Source organism: Argentina silus, assembly GCF_951799395.1.
Source record: "Argentina silus genome assembly, chromosome: 15".
Classification (NCBI taxonomy): domain Eukaryota; kingdom Metazoa; phylum Chordata; class Actinopteri; order Argentiniformes; family Argentinidae; genus Argentina; species Argentina silus.
The window spans coordinates 9,749,091-9,771,561 of record NC_139669.1 but is presented as its reverse complement, the minus strand read 5'-3'; the positions used below and the strand labels follow the sequence as shown (position 1 = coordinate 9,771,561).

General features: G+C 45.8%; 4 protein-coding genes across 5 annotated transcripts in view; 3 read left to right on the top strand and 1 right to left on the bottom strand.

The window, feature by feature from the left end:
* Nucleotides 1-6,280: 6,280 nt before the first annotated feature.
* On the top strand, nucleotides 6,281-11,330 carry mmp17b (matrix metallopeptidase 17b; the record flags this gene model as incomplete). The annotated part of the gene is made up of 11 exons (XM_083685589.1): nucleotides 6,281-6,442; nucleotides 7,671-7,803; nucleotides 7,995-8,148; nucleotides 8,402-8,510; nucleotides 8,603-8,780; nucleotides 8,891-9,067; nucleotides 9,298-9,385; nucleotides 9,679-9,752; nucleotides 10,002-10,151; nucleotides 10,478-10,738; nucleotides 10,954-11,330. 11 exons carry the CDS (start codon nucleotides 6,281-6,283, stop codon nucleotides 11,328-11,330), a joined length of 1,863 nt encoding a protein of 620 aa, XP_083541715.1.
* A 1,286-nt stretch (nucleotides 11,331-12,616) lies between these two features.
* lsm11 (LSM11, U7 small nuclear RNA associated) lies at nucleotides 12,617-15,276 on the bottom strand (the record flags this gene model as incomplete). The annotated part of the gene is made up of 4 exons (XM_083685813.1): nucleotides 12,617-13,556; nucleotides 13,838-13,921; nucleotides 14,497-14,636; nucleotides 14,805-15,276. 4 exons carry the CDS (start codon nucleotides 15,274-15,276, stop codon nucleotides 13,110-13,112), a joined length of 1,143 nt encoding a protein of 380 aa, XP_083541939.1. The 3' UTR covers nucleotides 12,617-13,109.
* Nucleotides 15,277-15,607: 331 nt separating this feature from the next.
* Nucleotides 15,608-18,630, top strand: thg1l (tRNA-histidine guanylyltransferase 1-like). 2 transcript variants are annotated; one of them, XM_083686212.1, is made up of 7 exons: nucleotides 15,608-15,740; nucleotides 15,877-16,074; nucleotides 16,403-16,579; nucleotides 16,900-17,069; nucleotides 17,477-17,565; nucleotides 18,013-18,120; nucleotides 18,250-18,630. In XM_083686212.1, exons 2-7 carry the CDS (start codon nucleotides 15,884-15,886, stop codon nucleotides 18,412-18,414), a joined length of 900 nt encoding a protein of 299 aa, XP_083542338.1. In that variant the 5' UTR covers nucleotides 15,608-15,740; nucleotides 15,877-15,883; the 3' UTR covers nucleotides 18,415-18,630. The 2 variants fall into 2 exon arrangements, with proteins under 2 accessions (XP_083542338.1, XP_083542337.1); XM_083686211.1 differs by having other exon boundaries at nucleotides 15,608-16,074.
* A 2,404-nt stretch (nucleotides 18,631-21,034) lies between these two features.
* adam19b (ADAM metallopeptidase domain 19b) overlaps nucleotides 21,035-22,471 on the top strand; it is a gene marked incomplete at its 5' end in the record, with an annotated part of 16,796 nt that continues 15,359 nt past the window's right edge. Inside the window, 2 exons of the mRNA XM_083685586.1 lie at nucleotides 21,035-21,142; nucleotides 21,647-21,717. Of these exons, the coding sequence (XP_083541712.1) occupies nucleotides 21,035-21,142; nucleotides 21,647-21,717 (179 nt within the window). The remainder of the gene's footprint in view (nucleotides 21,143-21,646; nucleotides 21,718-22,471) is intronic.

The following is a 22,471-nucleotide window of genomic DNA, read 5'->3' as shown; positions in this document are numbered from 1 at the left end:
CTAACGTTTCCTTCTTCCCCGGAAACTGACAGGTGATGCTTTACCTCTTTACACCACAAGATGGTAGTGTGTTCATTAGACGTCTTCTCTGGTGTTCCATACATTAAAATACTGATGATAAAAGTTCATCATTCAAAGTTAACGTGGTCTGAGCTAAAACCACAATGAAACAACATCGCTACAACGACATGGCCGACGAAGAGAGAAGTCGAAGAATATTTACAGTTAGCAGCTACTATAGTAGGTACACTGAACTAGTACCAGTCATTTAGTATCCCGTTGCCCCCTGGGCCCTGGCTAGATTGAACAGAAGAAAGGAATCACACTGCAACAATGACAGGAGCAAGGTAAACTCTGACAGATATCGAAATGAAGAGAGATGACATGAGAGCATGTACAACAAAACGCACCCAAGGGAAGGGATATAGTCTCATATTTCCCCCCTTTATTTCCAGTAGGGGATGTAGCTCAGTGGTAGAGCGCATGCTTTGCATGTATGAGGCCCCGGGTTCAATCCCCGGCATCTCCACTCCTTTTAGTTACTTGTGTTTACTACTCCCTGTACCCAACTTCGCAAAAATGTATGTGATGATTTGATGCCATGGCCCCGCGTTGAAAACCCCGACATCTCCACTCCTTTCAGACATTTATGTTCACCGTGTACGCAATGTCGCAATAACCTGAAATTGTGTTGCCTTTGCAACGTAGTGTTTTACAAGGGGATGTAGCTCAGTGGTAGAGCGCATGCTTTGCATGTATGAGGCCCCGGGTTCAATCCCCGGCATCTCCACTCCTTTTAGTCATTTGTGTTCACCTTGTATCCAATTTCGCAATAGCCAGAAGATTTGATGCCCTCAACGTAGTGTGTTACAAGGGGATGTAGCTCAGTGGTAGAGCGCATGCTTTGCATGTATGAGGCCCCGGGTTCAATCCCCGGCATCTCCACTCCTTTTAGTCATTTGTGTTCACCTTGAATCCAATTTCGCAATAGCCAGAAGATTTGATGCCCTCAACGTAGTGTGTTACAAGGGGATGTAGCTCAGTGGTAGAGCGCATGCTTTGCATGTATGAGGCCCCGGGTTCAATCCCCGGCATCTCCACTCCTTTTAGTCATTTGTGTTCACCTTGTATCCAATTTCGCAATAGCCAGAAGATTTGATGCCCTCAACATAGGGTGCGTCCCATTAGTCGACAAAGTTCTCCTTTTCACTACCACTACCTGACCCGGAACTCAATTTTCGTGTCGCCATTTTTAAGGTTGTCCCAATTGAGTAGGAGAAATTGAAGTCCACTTCAGATACCTGCCGAAATCGTGTGTGACATCGTAGCCATCCGCACCTGATATCTAAACAAAAGTGCCATTTGCATCGGTACACACAATTAAATTGCAGGTTCTTACTTTGATCAAATTCAGCTCCCGTTTTTCTCGTAATAATCGCTCATCAATATGATTCTAAAATCAAGTCCGCTGATTGCGTGTTGATAGTTTATTCAAATGTCAAAAATCTGTGGAAACATTTGCAACCCAGCATAGGTGCATAGATGTATTTGATATGTATAAGACATGTAAAAAATCTATACTATTGCTTTAGGTCTTTAGCCTACCCCAGACCCCCGGCTGTCTGGTAAGATTTGGGTGTGAGAAAAGCCACTGCAGTCTTCCCAAGGTAAAATAGACACTGTTAAGGTACAGTACATTGTAAAATAAAACCAATAGTGACATAAAATGTTATGTTATCTTTAATTACATGAATTCTACATCATGTTGTGTTACATGAAACATTTACTTCATTGAGAACATTTTCTTTGGAGTGTGGTGTCCTGATTTAGGATTTGAACCCAGTCTGTAAGCACGGCAAGAAAAGGAAAATAAAAGGTAAAAAATCTCTGTTACAACTACTTGTGACTAGCCACAGATGGGTAGGAGTGAGTGGTAGTGAAAAGTTTTGGGACACACTGACAGCATGTAAGGGGATGTAGCTCAGTGGTAGAGCGCATGCTTTGCATGTATGAGGCCCCGGGTTCAATCCCCGGCATCTCCACTGCTTTTAGTCACTTATGTTCACTGCACCCTGTACCACAATGCAGTGTGTAAAAAAATAAAATAATCATGCATAGCAAGAGCACTATGTTTCGTTCAGCAGAGCTATGAAGATAAATACAAATGGCACTTGTGCCGTGTAAGCCTAGATGACATGAACCGTTGATAAAAGGCAGGATGGATCCATGCTTTCATGTTGTTTACGCCAAATTCTGACCCTACCATCTGAATGTCGCAGCAGACATCGAGACTCATCAGACCAGGCAACGTTTTTCCAATGTTCTATTGTTCAATTTTGGTGAGCCCGTGGATAACAGACAGTCTGACTGTGGGTAGACAGTCTGACTGTGGGTTTGAAACAAACATTACAGGTTTTAATGTGAAACTTGAGATGTTTAATTGTTTCGTGTGTCTCCAAGTATGAACATGTCTGTTGTAACAACATACTCCCTTTAGGCCATACACACACACACTCTTCACACTTCCAGCGATCTAGGGTGCATCAGAGGTTTCCGCTCCCTATAGACATCTAGTGAGCTTGGGGGTTGAGGTACAATGGGGTACATTGTGACCTAAATTATCCAGCTAACAACAGGACGTTTAACCATAGTATGGATCTCCATTTTCCTTCATAGGATGTTAGTCTAACCATAATCTCGCGTAGCCATACCTTCAAATCATGTTGTTCTCATGCCTCCTTTGGAGGTCTGGAGAAATTGTCATTAGATGATTCGGTTTGAAGGGAGCAAGAAACGTAACATTTTGTTTGGCTTTGAGCAGAAATTTGACCTTCTTGTTACTCTTAAAAAGAGCAAATGAGTTAGTGTAAGCCAATCAAGTTAGCTAACATTGCTAGCCAGCTATATTTTTGAAAATGGACATTGCTGAAGTGGTTTTATTTTTTTATAATTCTGTTGTTGGAACACTTCCCACGTGGGGACCAGTGTAAATTATTGTCTGTTCCGTTTTGAGCTGCCTATTAACTGGCTGCCTAGGTTATAACCTAGACCGTGCCAATCTCTTTCAGTACTGGGTCGTCATCATCAATTGCCATGCCGGTGTTGAGGCAAGCGGATATACAGGCAAGAAAGAGCCTTCTTCTGGAAGCATGTGACACAGGACACTGTAGTTGGTGAGAACTACTGTCTCAGTGTTCAGAAGTGTAAGGGAAAAAACAAGAACCCAGTACATCTGAAAGATGTCAGTTGCGAGGTATGCCACATTAGTAGTGAACAACAAAGACTCCATGCAATGCTGAGTGCCGAAAAAGTGTTTCAGTTGTCAGGGTAACAGCAAGTTCAGCCCCACAATTAGGGCATTAGAAGATTCCCAGACACACAACCCCATTCACACACTGCAATAGGGGTCCGAAAATACAGCCTCCGTTACCCATCTCCCCCTCTAGCAAGTCACCTTTGACCCCACCCAACCACCGCATTCATGTGGGTCCGACCCGTTGTCAAGACAACAGGGGGAAACATTTTCACCACCTACTCTGGCCGCAAACTTTCTATAGATTCAAGGCATTTGAATGCAGTCAATAGGAGGAAATACAGACTAAACCATTAGTTTGTGAAGTTGTATTGAGTGATCAAGGTTTAGAATGTGGAGTGTCTGGCCTAAATGACCCAAGCGCTGATAATGTTGCTGTTTGGTGGTATTCAAACCCTTTTTGTCCCGGCTTTGAGAGAGGTTCTGGTGAAAGATTGGGGCAGATCAGGAAGATCAAGTTTCCCTGTAAAAACACAGCACCAGAGTCGATCGCGTGCTTTTACAATCATACCTTTCCCCCTAGAGAGAGTGAGAGAGAGTTGGGGAGAGAGAGAAGAGTACAATTCCAGATGCATCAGCGTAGATGCATCTCTCTCTTTCTCTGTCTCACTTTCTCTCCTTCTCTCCCTCTCCTTGTCAATATTTTCAATAGATGCTGATACAGTTATCCTGCATAGTCGCTCACTCTGCTTATTTTCGTTTTTCTCCCTCTTTCTGTCTTTCTTGTTTTCATTGTCTGCCTGTAGAAATGTTGCGTGTCATAACTCACAGATGCAGGTCAGTAGGCTGGTATTATAACCCTAAAACAGTTGGTATTAGAGCATACAATGCACTGCAAGAGAATGAGAAATCAAACGAGGGAGAGGGAGGGAAACAGAGAGAGAGATCTGTTCAAATCTTAATCTTAATTATTTTTTTTAATCCTTTTGTTAAGAGGATTTCATAAAAACGTTACTGCTCTCCACCCCCCCACTAGACACACTCAAACAAGTGGGATCACATGCACGCATGCACACACACTCACACGCACACACAAACACATACACAATCACACTTTCTCTCTCTCTCTTTCTCTCTCTCTCTCTCGCTCTCTCCCTCTCTCTCTCTCTTCTGTCTCACTGTCACTAATCCCACAGGGAGAGGCTTTAGTTACACATTAAACGTATATAATGTGCCACACACTAATAGATTCCTTTTAAACACATGGAATATTTCATGATTTGTTATATTTACACATTAATTTACAGTAGTTTGATAATATTACAGATTAGTTGTACAGAGTTGTAGAGAATGCAGAGCAGTATGTGTGAGTGAGTGAGTGAGTGAGTGAGAGACGGAGTGTGATACTAAGGAAAACACAAAATCTTCTTACAGGATGGAAAGAGGCTTTCTCTGTATTGACACCCCCCCCGGTGGCTGTATGTGTGTGTGCGTGTGTGGTGGGGGTGGGGGGTATACCGTATGGAAGGGGCTATTGTGAGAGACCACAAGGAGGGGGGTGAGTGGAGGGGGTTTGAGGGAGGAAAGGGGGAGAGAGTGGGTTAGAGGGAGGGATGAAAGAGGGACACATCTGTTCACAGACAGCGAACGAGCGAGAGGGAAGTAGAGGGAAGGAGAGGGAAGTAGAGGGAAGGAGAGGAAGGAGAAGGAAGGAGAAGGAGAGAAGTAAAGGAAGAAGAATAAGGTAAGCACATGATCAACAATAGATGTTTATCTTTTTTTTTTACTAATTAACATTTGTTTATTTAACTGCATTGCAGTTATAAACTATGTCATCAGTGTGTGTGTTTGCACATTATTCTTGCACTTTGCTGTATTGCCACAGTATTGGTATGCTGCCTTGTAGCTTTTAAATGTATGTAACACACTCACTATTCATTTGTGTGTGTGTGTGTGTGTGTGTGTGTGTGCGTGTGTGCGTGTGTGTGCGTGCGTGTGCGTGCGTGTGTGTGTGTGTGTGTGTGTTTTTCTGCCATATTTTCTGGCAGAGGATGCAAACTGCAAACCGTGTGAGTGAGTGTCTTGGATCTCACGGCACACAGATGGTCACAAGAGTGCCTGTTTGCAACCTTACATAATTAAAGAATCAATTCATTAACACCCACTGACCCGGGCACTTCATTACCAAACCAAACACATGCCACATGCCACATGTCACTCTCTCCACCCGCACACACATTCAACTTCACCCTCTCTTTTAGCCCCTATCTCTTTCCCTCTATCCTTACATCCCTTTATTCTCTCCCTTCATCCACACAACAGCTCCATCGCACCTTCTATCTATCCCTTGAGAGAAGAACTGAATCCCCTCTCCACTTTAATCCCATTACTTTACGACTGTTCTCCTCTCTCCCTCCAGCCCACCCCCCCCCCCACCCCCCATACTTTTACTAAATGACACCCGCTAATTTAATTAAACCGCCACATCCTTCTCTTCCCCCCTAACAACCCCCCACCCCCTGCCTTTGTGGAATTGGATTTGGTTTTCTTTTACACTAACATCCAATTGGCCACTTTTCTGTGGCTGTGTAGCCGAATTGTGTACATTCTATATTCCACAAATAAGAGGGGTAATGTCTCACAGAGTAAAACCATGTATCTTTGTAGGTTTAGTATAGGTTCATGCAGCTGTAGTTTGCACATGTTGTTGGTTGCTCTGGATTAAAAGCCACGTAAAGCCCTTCATGCGAAAACAATTATGTAGGGAGAGACATTGAGCACGATGGCAGGGATTACATTAATGTTTTTTTTTGGCAGAGACAGAAAATACTACCGGTGGCTCCATTGCGTCTCCAGAGCGTTTTACCAGCCGTGCATCGACGCCCCAGGAGGCATCATTCCTGCCAGCACTCCTCACTCACAACCCAACCATGAAGGCCAGATGATTTCTCACCGACTCCGAAGGAGGCAATAAACTCCTCTCTGTTTTGTTTTGAAACATTTTTCATGAAACATGTGAGTGGGATGATGAAGGCGGCAGCGTGGAGCGTTTTCCTCCTGTGCGTGTGCGAGCGCACCCAAACAGTTTCCGTTGTAGGTACCCAACACTCGGTTACCCCTACGGACACAATTCCCTCGACCTCCTCTGCTCCTGTCACCCCCACGGAGGACGAGAGCTCCAGACTGGTGGTAAGGACAAATACGTAGAGAGAGTTGGGCGAATTACAGTAATCATGGAGTGTAAGCCCACAGCAAGCTTTTGTCATTATATGACATTCATGCTTTTTGTAAAACAACATTGTGATAATATAGGCCAACAGTAGTTAGCCTACTGTGACTACCAGAGGACATGTGCATTGTCTAATAATGCATGCATAGTCTATCCATAATGGTTTTGATTTGGGATCTCTTGATTTGACACATTTCCCTGGTCAGAAACTGAGTTTCATGTACAAGGGCCTATATCCTTACGGGAGATTAGTCTATTGAGTTAGTTTGACTCTCACAAACACACTGAAGACCAGTCAACTGCTGATCCTCACTCAGCTACCTCAATAACTTATCTTCTGCCCCACATGACATTCAGGGCCTTAGCATAGGTCAATAGCTGCATTTTGGTGCACTCTGAGGCCTGGGAGCCGATGGATGCATGGTGTTCTGGGTGGTGTAACACGGAGTGGTTCTCAGCTGAGCCTGCTGGTTGGTGTAGTAGCATGTAGCACAGTTCTGGGCTTGTGGAAAGGCAGCCATGATGTATCTAGAGGGTGGAGCATGTTTATAGGGGACGCTGGCCATCCTCTGCATGCACTGGCTGGTGGCATGTGCCTGGCGCTGCTCCTTGCACTTGGCCAGGGCCACGTACAGGGGTTTGGTGGCCACGATGCGGCCATTCATCTCAGTCACAGCCTTGGTGGCGTCCTCGGGGGCGAACAAGCACACAAAGCCAAAGCCCTTGCTGCGTACATCCTCCATCGTCACCTTTGCATTGGTGATTGTTCCGAAGAGGGAGAACTCTTTGCACAGATGCTCGACATCCAAGCCATCATCCAGGTTCTTCACAGACAGATTGACACCTTGGTAGAGAAAACCTCTGTTTAGTGAGATGTTTTTCTTTCCTCAAATACATCATACAACAATGTTTACCAAGGACTAATGTGTGTGTGTGTGTGTGTGTGTGTGTGTGTGTGTGTGTGTGTGTGTGTATGTGTGTGTGTGTGTGTGTGTGTGTGTGTGTGTGTGTGTGTTGGGGGGGGGGGGGGGTTCTTGGTGATGTGACAGGTGGTGTGGATTAGTGTTTACACTTGTTTGTAGCCTAAATCTAGATCTATCTATTGTATCTATATATCTTGTGCCACATTCTGAATCATCTATTCCTCTGTGATGCCTCTCAATGAAGTGCCTCTCGTTACTCTCCCAGGATTGGCTGATGAGGTATGGCTACCTCCCTCCCCCTGACCCATCCACTGGGCAGCTCCAGGCTTGGACAGCTGTCACTCATGCTGTAAAAGTCATGCAGAGATTTGCTGGCCTCAAAGAGACAGGAGTTGTAGGTGAGGTTGGGGAGATGAGTGTCTTTCTCTGTCCCTCACTCTCTCTGTCCAGTCCGACACACCCACATTAAATCTCACATTCTATTTCTCTGAAACACACACACACACATTCTCTCTCTCTCTCTCTCTCTCTCTCTCTCTCTCTCTTTCCCTCTGCTCCCATGATGTTGATTTCCTCTCTCTGATCTCAGATGAGGAGACTCTAGCTTTGATGCACACCCCACGGTGTTCCCTGCCAGATGAGGGGGAGGAGCCCAAACCACTGTCCACTCAGCTGCCGGAGGGGCGGAGCCTGAGGAGGAAGAGGGCAGTGTCCACATGGACACGGAGGAGCATCAACTGGAGGTTCAGTTAAATGACCACTCATCCACCCTCCATCATCATCATCATCATCATCATCACCCCTCCTCCATCTCATCCTTGCTTCCATCCCTCTATCTCACTCATCACTCTTTCATCTCATCCTTCTTTCCCATCCCTCCATCTCACTCATCCTCACTCCATCTCACTCATCTCTCCTCCATCATCATGATCACGGCACTCTGAATGAGCTGTCATCCTGACCTAACATTCTCTCTCTCTCTCTCATTGTTTTTAGGTTACACTCATACCCCGCCTCCTCCTCTCTCTCCCGCGAGACGATTCGCTCCCTGGTGTTCTACGCTCTGAGGGTGTGGGCGGAGCCAACCCCACTGGAGTTCCATGAGGTATGAGTCTTTGTTAGGTTGATGTACCTGCCTGTCTCTATCTCTCTCTCTCTCCTTGCTTGACCTCACTTCCTGGGTTCCTCTGTTGCCAGGTGGGAGGCCCGGAGGCAGCGGACCTGCAGGTGGACTTCCTCCAAGGTTTGCATGGTGATGGCTACCCCTTTGATGGCGCAGGGGGTGCCGTGGGCCACGCCTTCTTCCCCTCTGATCCTGCCCGAGCCGGCGGAGTCCACCTGGATGCGGAGGAGGATTGGGCCTTCCGCCAGTCAGGTGAGTGGACAGAGGATGGTGGGGGGTTCATTACTCCACTGTATGGCCATTCTCTAGGCTCATAGTGTGTACTGTAACTGAGTATTCTCTACCTCTCCCCCTCTCCCCAGTGTCTGAGGGCACAGACCTGTTCACGGTGCTGGTGCATGAGTTTGGTCACGCTCTGGGCCTGTCTCACTCCTCTGCCCGTCGCTCTGTAATGAGACCTTACTACCAGGGCCCTGCTGGAGACCCCCTACACTACCGCCTGGGCCCCCACGACCTGGAGCACATCACCAAGCTCTATGGTCAGTGTGTGTGTGTGTGTGTGTGTGTGTGTGTGTGTGTGTGTGTGTGTGTGTGTGTGTGTGTGTGTGTGTGTGTGTGTGTGTGTGTGTGTGTGCGTGCGTGCCTGTGTGCGTGTGTGCGTGCGTGCGTGCATGTGTGCGTGTATTCTCGTAATGTGGCTGCTATTACTTGTCCATAACTGTGTGTGTGTGTGTGTGTGTGTGTGTGTGTGTGTGTGTGTGATTTGTAGGTAAGAGAGATCATGTACTAGCCACAGATGCCCCTCACCTGCCACCTGAGCCTCAGTTACGACATCGCGAGCACAGACACAGAAACAGGTACTGCACACCGGGCCACAAACAGCTTCTTACATTTTGAAATATTATTATTATTATTATTATTATTATTATTATTATTATTATTATATTTTTTAAGGGATAGCTTTGAAAAATAGAATTTAAGTTATATCCAATAGAATGACTTCCATAATTTCTAGTCCCTTTTTTTCCCCTGCTCCAACCCTCCCCTAATTGGACGACATGAAAAGATTATACAAAATTATAATTATAATTATAGGCATAATTCCCCCCCCCCCCAAAAAAAGTCTCTCTTTCCCCTCTCACTCTTTCAGCCATTCTGTGGATCGCTGTAACACTAGCTTTGATGCAGTGGCCAAGATAAGGGGAGAGACGTTCTTCTTTAAAGGTGAGTGAGTGTGTGACCTCTGCTCTATGGGATTCTATCCCCAAGGCCTAGGGTTTTTCAACCTCTGCTCCCATACAGTGCCTACATTACTGACATGAGTCGATGGTGGCCCTCTAGTGGATCTATCCCACTACTGCAGGACGGTGCACTAAATAAACTCTCTACCTTGCTTCTCTTCATCCTTCTTTCTCTCCCTTTCCCTTTATACTGTGCCTCCTCCCCTTCCCTGCCTCTCTCTCTCTCCGTCAGGGCTGAATATGTGGCGGGTCAGTAGCGGGGGCCTGGTGTCGGGGCGGGGGGCCTCTGTGCGGAGGCTGTGGGGAGGTCTGCCCCCTAACCTGCCTCCCCTTAGGGCCGTGCTGGAGAGACACTCGGACCACGCCATCATCTTCATCAGCGGTAACCTCAGACACACACACACACACACACACACACACACACACACACACACACACACACACACACACACACACACACAAACACCATCTTCAACATAGACTCCATAGCTCCAGGTTGAAGTTACCCTTAAGACTCAAGACAAGAATCGGTGGGCAACTTCACCCTGCACTACATCAATACATCCATGAAGCATGAACTATCAAAAAGTGCAGAGAGGAATTATTGCTTGGCTCAATTCTGCATATGTATGAGTCTTTTGCTTCTAACTTCTCTCATTCTCATGTGTAACTCTCCACATGGCCGGTATTTTGTTTGTTTCTTTATAGGTTCCCAGTTGTGGCTGTTCAGGGACCTCTCCCTCCAGGAGGGCTACCCCCGGCCCCTCTCAGACCTGAGGCAGGGGACAGGGGCAGAGGAAGGGGGAGAGGAAGGAGGAGAGGAATGCGGAGAGGGGGAGCATGGCCTGATCTGGGACCCAGAGGAGGGGCCCATGTGGGGGGAGATCGGAGAGGAAGGAGAGGAGCACAGTGACGCCTGGACCAAGCTCCTCAGAGACGGAGTGAATGGCATCACCACCGATACAGACGGTGAGAAAGAGAGAGAGAGAGTGAGAGAGTATAGGTCAGAGATTCATATGAGAGAGAGAGAAAGTGTGTGTGTGTGTGTGTGTGTGTGTGTGTGTGTGTGTGTGTGTGTGTGTGTGTCCTTGATGCCTCACTGTATTGCATGCTGTGTACTGTACATGCGTGCTGTGGTAATGTAACCATGTCAACATACACTAAGCTCCTCCCTCCTCCCCCAGGCTCCATCTACCTCTTCAAAGGACATTCCTATTGGAAATTTCCCTACCCAGGCTCAGCCCCAGAGGCAGGATATCCTAGATATCTGGCCACCGATTGGCTGGACTGCCCACACCCCGCCACGCTGGTCCCAGATGATCTCTCTCTCTCTCCACCCACGGAACGGCAGGAGCTTCGTGAGAGATGGGGGGAGGAGAGGGGCGGCCGGAGGAGGGATTCAGGCCTGGACAGACACACGGACAGAAACAGAGACAGAGATCCAGACAGAGAGGGACTGCAGCACTGGCCTTGCACTTGCCTGAATGGAGCAACAGCGGTGGGTTTTGGGCCCATCATAGTTCTCCTGGTGCTGACTCTCCTCCCTCTGCTAACTGTGTGATGTTTGGATGCATCCCATAGAGTTATAAACACTAGATGGCACACTCCCCTGAATTAACTGTGATTGTACGGGGAGGGCCATGTGGTCAACTTTCTTCAGCTTCTGTGATTTGAGTGGGCGTAAATCAAACATTGGTGGTTCACTGCCACCTGCTGTGCTGGAGTGTAGTATCAACTCAGCTCTCTTCTCCCTACACCACCACCACCCCCCCTCCCCACCCCACCCCTTCACATGGTGTCTAGGGCACGCTCTGTGCGAATGTTGACATAGGCATACCCAAGGGATCGGTATGTTACCATGTCCCTGCAGACATAAATAGATAGAATTTGACCACCCGCGGACTGAATTTTTCATGCAGCATTGCCTCAGTGATATGCTGGTGGAGATACATAAGAGGATGCCATCGAGTGACCAGGCGCACTGGGATTCAACATCTGTTGTGCTCAGATGTTGCATATAGGCAACAATGTCTTGAAACACCTGGTAAAATGTCTGTACAATTCACAAAAGGAAGATACTGTCTTAAACAATAGATAAATAAACACTTTTAACACCATTTGGTAGCCGATTGTTGTAATTAAAAGTTTTCTGTAAACAAAGAGTCTGTAAACAAAGAAATTATGCACCTCTAAAGAGTGTCGTACGTTGTCAAAAGGGTGAGTTTCTGAAATTCAATGGATAAAAAATGCTCATAAGATGTCCAGAGATGCAGTAAATATATGCGATCATTTTGTGTGGTGGTGCGAGTTGACGTAGGCGCCTGCTTGATTGTAGCGCAGGTCTGGATGAGTTGGGATTGACATACTGACAAATATATGCAATGCACTCATGATCAGAGCTGTTTATCGGGTCTGTAGGCCTCGTGTCATTTACCTGTGACCCGACCATTTCATGCTCTTCACTCGCACTAATCACTATGTTATTCTCGCATCAAGTCACCAGAATTGTTTGTTTAACAGGTGATAAAACATTTTCTCTGCGACAAAAGAGCCCCCTCACAACATTTTAGGCAGTAAATTTCCCCTCGTGAAATATACTTCCTATGTCCCTGACTATGCCTGATACTATAGGTTCACTGGCTCTAAAGCTGCAGCAGTAGCCAATCCCATTAGGGGAGAAAAAGCTCATTATTGAGTGAGCATCACACAAAGATAACAATGAAATAATAAGAAACAGCAGACCAGACACAGAAACAACCAACATGGGAACTGAGCATCTTTTATTACTCAAATCCATTCATTTCTGCAGCAAGCAGAGAATACATATCAATATGATATAACTGTGCATTCACGCGTATTTCATCCTCTGTAAATACAGTAGGTCTTGGTAGAACAGGCTTCAGTGCAGGAAACTCTAATAATACCATGATGTGATTCTGAACAGACTACAGACGAGGTGCCATGTCTGTCTGCTTCAGCCAACTTGTCATTTCTTTTGCCAAACAAGAGGACAATGTAGCCTTGAAAAGTACATAAACAGATTACCAAGGCCCAATATTTCAAAACTCAGAATGATCCAGATTCTTTGTTTGCTATCCAGTATCAGATCAAGATGGCTGATTTCCCCTACACTACTAAAAGTCTGCCAGATAAATCCTGGATTGCAAAAATAAACATTTTTAAAATACTGGGCCCAGCAGTTACCAGGGCAGCAGTGTCTGAGGTGTTTCAAATAATGTCATTGACTGGGTAAGGGACTCCACAAACAAGGTCTAAATTAGTCTCTGATTACATGTAAAGGAATTAAATCCCCCCCCCCCCGCTCTAACAGTCTGTCCATTCAGAGTGGTTGCAGGTTGACGAGGAGCACATTCTCCCCCCGTATGAAGAGCTGGTTTATGTGACGTGTGTGGACCCTCCCGTAGGGCTGGGACCCTTTCTTCTGGAGCCCCTGGTCTCCAGTCTCTGACCCATGGCTCTTTACTGGGGCCCCATGGGCTCTGGGATCATCCTTCTCAGGGGGCCCAACTATGTATTTTGCTCGTCTGGGGTCTGTTTTGGTATGCACGCTCTTAGTATCCCCCTCTCTGCCGTCTCTTCCCCTGGTGTCCCCTCTACTCCGGTCCTCTCCCTGTGGGTCTGTGATGGTGTGTGGAGGCAGCCTGGTTGGGGTCTGTTTCTGGGTCCCAGGCTGGGTCTGGAGGGCTATGGTCTTCCCCTTGCCTGTGTGCTTCCTCTCACTTGCACCCTCCTCTGGACTTTCCTGGAGTTTTAGCTTATCAAAGAGCTGGGGGAGGGATAGGGGGAGATGGGAGTTACAGAGACAGCAAAAGACTTGTACGACAACAACTCATACAGTATACAATGCTGTACATGGTAGAGTTGGTGTCGCAGATTATGAGAATGGATGGCTGTTTCTTTGTCAAGAGTGATACAATGTGCGCCTGCCTTTTCCCAAATGCTGGGTCAGGAGGACTACTTCTGCTGGGTCACAGATTAAGACTGGTCTGTAGCAGCGAACAGTGTTTTGTTCATTTTCAATGAGGGGGCCTCTGCCATGTAACCTACCCGTGTAACAGTGAGGGCTTTCTCATGATAGAACGCTTCTCCCCGCAGAGGCTCCTTGTATGTCTCATCTACATCCACCATTGCCTGCCAGGGAGGAAGGAGGAGGAGCTGTGAGACAGGAAATGACATACTGTAGCTACATTAGTAATGTCACAACAGAGCCATGTGGGCATTTACTTGCATCAGATAGAAAAACTGGGGAGCATGGAGTTGGGGGCCAGGGGACGGACTAGCTCAGACACACACTCCTGAGGAGCTTGGGACTTAATTTAACCATTAGTGCCCTTACCTGATCAGCATGACTACAAAATCAATGTTATATTCGAAGCCACAGTGGAAAACACAAACATGGCACTCCACATTTCCGCATGTACCGGTAGACCAGCAGGTTATTGGCTAAACCCCATAATTGTAAACAAATATGCTAGAGTTTTCCACCGTGGCTTCGGGTATAAAGTTAATTTGTATGGGTATAAAGCAGCCTTTTGGGCATTTTGTGGGGCCGATGAAAACGTTGATGATGGAGAGTACGCGAATACTTTAAAAACCGGGATGCTGATCAGGTAAGAGCACTAATGGTTGAATTAAGTCCCAAGGTACGGCAAGCCATTACGGCATGAAATGATGGAGTGTCGCGTCGGAGCTATGGACAGACTTACCATGTTCCAGAACTTGTCAAAAGCCACGATGAAGCCAGAGCACACTCCTCGTAGACCCTTGAAGGTCCTGATGTGAACCTTCACCCTTATCCTCTCCTCAACACAGCGGTGCAACTCTCCTAAAGGACTTCCAGTATGAACTGCACAGACAGGGAGCAGAAAGAATCGGTCAATCAATCTACTCACTTTGATATTATCAACTGACATAGCCTACGCACAGTATAGCGCAGCATGAGGAGGGTAATGCTAGTCAAGTCATGTCACATACACAGATAAATGATTGTAGTTCGAAAAAAATCATGACATACGAGGCATCCTTGTCAGGACATTTTTAGGAGCCTTGTTTCTTCTAGAGTGTCTTGCACTACTGCCCTCCCCTTCCTCGGGCACGGCGTTGTGCACCATGAGTTTCTTCAGTCGCTCGATGCGCTCTGGATCCGCTATCCCCTTCCTGGCTTTCCGCTGCTTTTTCTCCACATTCTCCGGCTTAGCTCTGCCCCGGCCTCCTTTGAGGAAGCTCTCATACTCGGCTATGTTGTTGAAGCACTTGATATTGGGGAAGGGAAGAGGCACTGTCGGGGAGTATAAGGCCAGAAGTGGATCAAACTTATCAGAGCTTACGTCTAGCTTGGCATGAATATCCTCGTCTTCAGCCGTATCACGATTAGTGTCCGATCCCTCAGCCTCAGCAACATTCGGAGCACATGAACTTGATGGTGCTTTCTCTTTGGTGCCAGTTTCAATGCGACTTTTCTCTCCTCTTCTTTCCCTCTCCTCCATGTTTGAAACAACTTGGGCGGAGCAGCTAGGAATTATGGGAATTTAAGTCTCCTTCAGTTGATGTTTATGTTTTGACCACACGAGGGCGTTATTGTGATTGATTAGAGCCCACCAGATCAATCAGCAAAAAAATCGTATCCATATCATTGACGACTAGAAACATGTTAAACAGTTGCTTTTTCCATGCAATCGTTTCTGTGAACGACTAGTCTTCTTCTTTTAGATTATTTTATTTATTTTTTTAACCTTAGTGAGGGATTGTATGGGTCTCGGAACTCATGTTCTAAGCATTTGCTGTACTACGACTCATTTCATAGATGGACTGTTTACTCTCAATTGAGAAAAACGTGTGTTATGTCCTGCTGCGACCTCAGTGCTAGCTTGCCAAGTCAATACTTCTTCTAAATCTAAGTTATATTAGTTTGAGGAGTATTCATCATGAGCCGAAAATGATTAAACTATTTGTAAGTAGCTGACGTTAGCTTTTGGCTAGCAGTCTATTTTGTGAGAGACCTGGGCTACTTGAAAGATACAGGACTTTAGAGAAAGAAAGACGATGGGTGCAAGCTAACTAACCTTACACTGCTTGTGTCCCAAAAGAACCCTGATGTTCATTCGGACGACGTGCAGACTCTCTGTAGGCATAACGACATCCATCCTCAAATCAGTAGCCAGTTTCTGTACCAGCTCTAGAATGGCAAAGAGCAAGTTCGAGTACGTCCGAAACTTCGAAACTGATGACACCTGTCTGCGAAACTGCTACATCGTTGTGCGATTGGACGGGCGCAACTTCCACAAGTAAGTAGCCTAGATAAGAGTCTGTATTAATGGCATCCTCCAGTCTCCTCGTCCCCAGGCTCGGGCGGAAGTGTCTGGGAACGAGACTACCTCACACTCTCCGCTGTCTGAACTAGTCTATAAAAGAAGTACAGGTGAAGACAACAAAGTCAGGATTTTCTCACTTAAAGGCGTTCCTTTCTCAAGTGCTTTCAGATCAGTGCAGAGAGAGGAGACAAGGAGAGGACAACACTGAGATGCCCCCCTTAAACAGGGTAACATGAGAAGAGTCTAGTCTGTCTTTTAGCTATATCTATAGAACTGACTCTGCATGCCTGTGTGTCTGCAGGTTTGCGGAGCAGCACAACTTTGCCAAGCCCAATGACAACAGAGCCCTGGGCCTGATGACCCGCAGCGCTCGCTCTGTCATGGAAGACATGGATGACGTCATCATCTCGTACGGACAGAGTGACGAGTTCAGCTTCGTCTTCAAGAGGAGCTCCAATTGGTTCAAGAGAAGAGCCAGGTACAGTACATCAGAGGCGGATGGTGGAGGCAGAAATCTGAGGGCGGGCTCATTGGAATGCATGGAAAGGGATGAGGAATGGTATCAAACACGTGTGAATCGTCCTCAGATTTCTACCTCCACTGCAGTACATGAAGCCCAACCTACCCATTCAAACGAATATCATAGATTATTTATTCCTGCCTCAAACTGAGTTGTTGTGTGTCTACGTCAATGTTTTGTACGTGTGAGAATGGACAGGAATTAAGGGTTTTGAAGCCTTTGTCTTCCCTCCCCACCTCTACCTCTTCTCCAACCCTCTCACCTGCCTCTCCCTGCAGTAAGCTGATGACCCATGTGGCCTCCCAGTTCTCCTCCTCCTATGTGTTCTACTGGAAGGAGTACTTTGGGAAGCAGACCCTCCTCTACCCCCCAGGGTTCGACGGCAGGGTGGTCCTGTATCCTAGCAACCGTAACCTGAAAGATTACCTGAGCTGGAGACAAGCTGACTGTAAGCACATAGAACACACACACACACACACACACACACACACAAACAAACGCACACACACTCAGATACACTATGAAAGTCTGTACATCAAAAACTGCAGAATGTAAACAAAATTGGAGACACTCATCATTTTTTGGAAAAGGCATCAGCATTATGATTGCAAGCAAAAGAGATTCAGCGTGGTATTTAATGGTCAATTCCAGTCAATTTGTCTTACCTGCAAGCATCATAAACCTTGGGCCAAATCAGAACATTTTTACCGTTTGTAATTAGACTTCTATGTACATCCTGTTTGTAATGACTGTGTGCATACCTTGTGTGTGTTTAATTGTGTGTGTGTGTGTGTGTGTGTGTGTGTGTGTGTGTGTGTGTGTGTGTGTGTGTGTGTGTGTGTGTTCCTTTTCCAGGTCATATCAATAACATGTACAACACAGTGTTTTGGGCATTGGTGCAAAAGGGTGGGCTCACCACGACCCAGGCAGAGGACCGCTTAAAGGTGAGAGTGGGATTCACTAAATAACAGTTGTGTATTGTTATCATTCTAACAGACACACACACACACAAACACACACACGCACATGCACACGCACACGCACGTCATGGTGGTACTACACAGAAGACACAGGACGTGAGTCAGGGCATTAGAATGACCTCAAACCAATCACACATCTCCCACACAGCAATTAGAACAGGCTATATTAGATCAGAGGGATGGGGGGGGGTGGGGGGGGGTGGTGATGCAACAGCGGTTCAGTGTCTACGTCTCATGAGAAGGAGAGACTGAGTCACATGTCAGAAGAATAGATAAGGAGGCCATGATATGAATGAATGAATGAATGAATGGAAGATGGAGAAAGAGGGATGTGCAACAACAACAAATTCCAGCTCAGTTTATCCTTTCACATTGACTTTTTACTGTTCTCTCTCTCTGTCTCTCTCTCAGGGAACATTGGCAGCAGATAAAAATGAAATATTATTTTCTGAGTTTGATATAAACTACAACAATGAGTCTCCACTCCATAGGAAAGGCACGACTCTCATCTGGGAGAAGGTGAGTGCTTGGAAACTCTTTGACACTTATATGACTTCATAATGAATGAATAGGTGATTTGAATTCAATGACAATTCAGCCTTCTTCAAATGCTGTTTAACTCATTTGATCCATATCGCTCATTCCTAGGTGGATGAAACGGTGACCAAACTAATTAAACTTCCTAACGAGGAGGAGGAGAAGGAGGTGTCTGTGATCCGCTCCAGGAAAAAGGTTCACACCCACCACTGTGACATTATAGGGGACCAGTTCTGGGAGGAACACCCAGACATTCTAGAAGATGACGACTGCTAGTGGAAATGTAACTTTGTCTGATATGGGACGGGACACAGTGTTTGGAACAGTCTGGTCGGAGTGGACAGATTGCTCCTTCTATCGATAGCTGATGGATTATTCAGAGGGACCCTCTGACACAAGCATCATCACTGAATACACTGGTGCTATTGGCTCATTTAATAAAATGTTGCATTATGATTGATCTTTTTAACCATTAAACCACGATCATATGTATTCTTTTGATGATCCTCCACAGTTGCCCAGAGAACAACCCACAATAGCCCTCTGACAAAGTAATCATTGGCCAATCTGCAACTCACTGAGATGTGTAGGTAGTGGAGGATAATATCAAACACAAGCATGCCTACTATTGAGTTAGCATGCAGAGATCTGAGTAAAGGCCAGTTAACTGCAGAGAGCTCTGGTGGTCTCACACTGTTAAGAGCATCTGCCTGATCCACAGTGGGCAATGCCCCTCTTTCTCTCTCTCCCTCTCTCTCTCTCTCTCTCTCTCTCTCTCTCTCTCTCTCTCTCTCTCTCTCTTCCCCCCCCACCCACCCCCGAAACATAGAGGCTTGCTGTCATCTTTGTGCGGGGGTGTGAATATCAAATGTCACCATTTCAATACACAAATGACAATTCCTAGTCTTTGAATATTAATGTTTCTAAGTGTCAGCGCTTGAAGTTCAATATTACAGCAGGTTTCTTGTAAAGAGGACGGTAGCCTTTAATGGAATAACATCAAAATCAATATCTGTCCAATAAATTAGAGTCTTGTTGGGCTGCCAGGACTCCATTTAGACCAGGATGAATATGTCTGGCAGCACCCTCACCACTTCTAAGAATATCAAACCGGCAGTGTGACATATTTAACACACCCTGGCTTCAGTAAGAGTGGATGGTGAATGGTTGCTTGGCATCCTACTGTATGGTGTTTTGGGCTTGGTCTCTTAGGGGGTTATTTAAGACCTGGCTCCAGGCAGTTTTTGTCATGACTGACTTACATACATTACAGACTTATTTATAAGTAGTAGTTCTAGCCAGAACCTATACAGTATGTTGACTCAATCCACTATATGTGAACCACTGGTAAAGATCACTCTTATCAAATACATTATCATAACAGTGAACTGGCCCAGTGAGAGAGTCAGCCAAGCACACAGCATGGAAATACTGTATGTCCCTCTGCCCAGAAACCACCTGTGCGCTGTGCTAAAAAATCGAAGCTCAGCAAACATTTGACAAAATCCATGTCAGTATCGTAGTCATAAATTAAACATTTATTTACATTATTGTTATTTTTTCAATATTGTAAATAGTATGAGAAAGTTGTGATGCACGTATTTGTGGGAAAGTCCATGGTGTGCATAGTTTACCGTTGATGTTGTCTAAATTATATATAGTCATTATATATTTATTTATATATTAGTTTCCACAAGGACATTCAACCGATTGGAATCTTGCGGCCCAGCATTGCGATCATCTTATTTTGTATTGTAAAATTAGAAGGGATGACTGCTGCATTCTTCTGCAGGAGAATATAGCCATCTCCAAATCTATGCGACTCAGTGATCATTTGACATATGATTATCACAGAACACAGTATAGTGCGTCGAATTGCGATGTCCTCATGGACGTACGACTATTACAAGGGAATTGTGATGGACCGTACAATAAAGGATAGATAGTCACCAGTCCCTTCTCCGATGACGGGCTGCTCTAGGGGAGGGGTTATCTGAATGAAAGAGATGCGCTGGGGTTCTGTAGAAGCATCCTATAGATAGAGACAGCGCGATGCTATTGTAAATAAAACAGCCGCGGTACACCGGACACCGGGAACTGTATACCCTTTGCATGCATTTAGATTGTGCACAACTGTTTCAATTGGCAGCTTGCCGGTTTTAGTTTTAGCCCCATTATTTTAGAATGTGTCCAGGAGTAGGTATAAACCGCTTTGATGTGTGTTATGGTGCTGTACCGTCTGGACTGTGTCTGTATTTGATAGCTTTCCTTTTCTGTGTGGGCTCTACTGTATCTGGGGAAGACGCGTATAATGGTAAGTCCTTTTATTAATTCCAGTAGCCGAATAAGGAAACCATTGCATTGAGATGTGTATGCGGCTTTAATGATAAATAACTAAATGATGGCAACAGCATTTGAACTTTGCATTACGTTGGTTCATGTTTTATAGATATTATGTGTTAAGTCTGTATTCACAATATTACTAATACCGTATAAGGCCTTAATGTCCTATTCATTGTTAATGATGTTATTACGTTTTCCGTAATAACAGAACTGTTTCAATCTCTTTTATCTTTACCACTTCAAAATAAATTGCTGAACGAAAATGATGTTTTTGTGTGTTTTTATGTATGTAATCAGTTGTTCTTTAGTTCATTGTGAAAGACAGTAGCCATTTCAGTTCTAGCCACTGTAACCACTTCTACTTTTCTACGTGAAGAAATTCAAACTTTTTCTGTGAGTGCATTAGCTCCTTGTCTTTTTCTTATTGCAGAGGCATCCCCATTCAAACATGTCTCCCTCTTTGCAGACTAGATTAATTAGATATGAATCAATCAATTGTTATCTGGTGTCCCCACCATTGATATAGTTGTCATTCTTGTCTGCAGTGGAGGGGATGCAGAGCACTCAGAGGAGCAGCCTAGACCCCATAGAGAGCTATGAGATTACCTATCCCCAGTGGCTGCAGCCTGCCAGACAAAAGAGGTCCTCCAGTGGAGAGGAGGTAAGACCCTCTCATCTGATGTCTTCATTCAAAGCTCTCTACACTGTAGGGTGTTCTTTGGCCCCTACTGTCACACTCACTGATCTACAGTATATACTGATCTCAGTGGAGGCTGGTGGAGGTAGAAATCAGAGGACGGGCTCATTGTAATGCATGGAAAAAGAATGAGGAATGGTATCAAACACGTGTGTAGCTTTGTTGTTGTTATTGTGTGCTGTGTTTGATACCATTCCTTATTCCATGCATTACAACGAGCCTGTCCTCCGATTTCTACCTCCACCAGCCTCCACTGAGACTGATCTACAGGGTTTTAAGCCATTGGTCACTCCACTTGTATCTTACTTTCTTCTCACTTCTGTTCTGATCCCATTCCCTCCCTGTAATTCCATTTGGAGAAGATGTTCACAGTACACCTAATCCCATTGACCATCCTTGTGACAGCATGGCCGTTTCAATGCAGTCCAGATTAGTAATCCAGATGTACTGTACGTATGTTCTTACCAGCGTCCCTCTGAGGCAGACGTCTTGATCACGGCCCAGGGAGAGGAGCTGAGGCTGCACCTACACAAGAATGAGTGAGTCCCTAACATCTCCGCAGCCTACAGGCTTTTCTCCACCATATGTTTAACCAGATTGCACAGTCAGATGGATAAGGGTCAGTTCCCTTGCAGGGACAGGAAGGGAGGGAGGGAGAGGGGGATTGGAGGAATGACACTGGATATGTATGCCTAGGGTAGACAGGAAGCAAGGTTGTCCCTCTGTAAGACTTCCTATTAAGTGAAGGGGCTGCTGGTCTCTGACAATGGGAGGATGACAGGAAAGGAGAGGAAGAGTCTCCCTGTGCAAACGCTGTAATGGATGACATGTTGACGAAAGAGAGTAGTGTCATGTAGACCAGTCAGCGTCAGTGAAATGAGGGTTGAATTGTGAAATTTCATTACCTCAGGATCTGAACAAACAGGAATTGAATTTTATAATGAGCCATTATTGGAGAAGCTACTGTGTGTCCGTTTTGAGGACAGCCCCAGCTCCAACACCTACTAAAAGACAGCCCCAGCTCCAACACCTACTAAAAGACAGCCCCAGCTCCAACACCTACTAAAAGAGTGAGCCCAGGGACACACATACACACACACGCACACAGACACATACACACACACACACACACACACACACACAAACACCCACACACAAACAGACATTTGTTGTAAGTCGCTTTGGATAAAGGTGTCTGCTAAATGCCATAAATGTAATGCAAATGTAGACAGACCGTGACTCCGCTGCGTCTGATTGACCATCCCCTCAGGGAGAAGCCCCCCACTCCCCCAC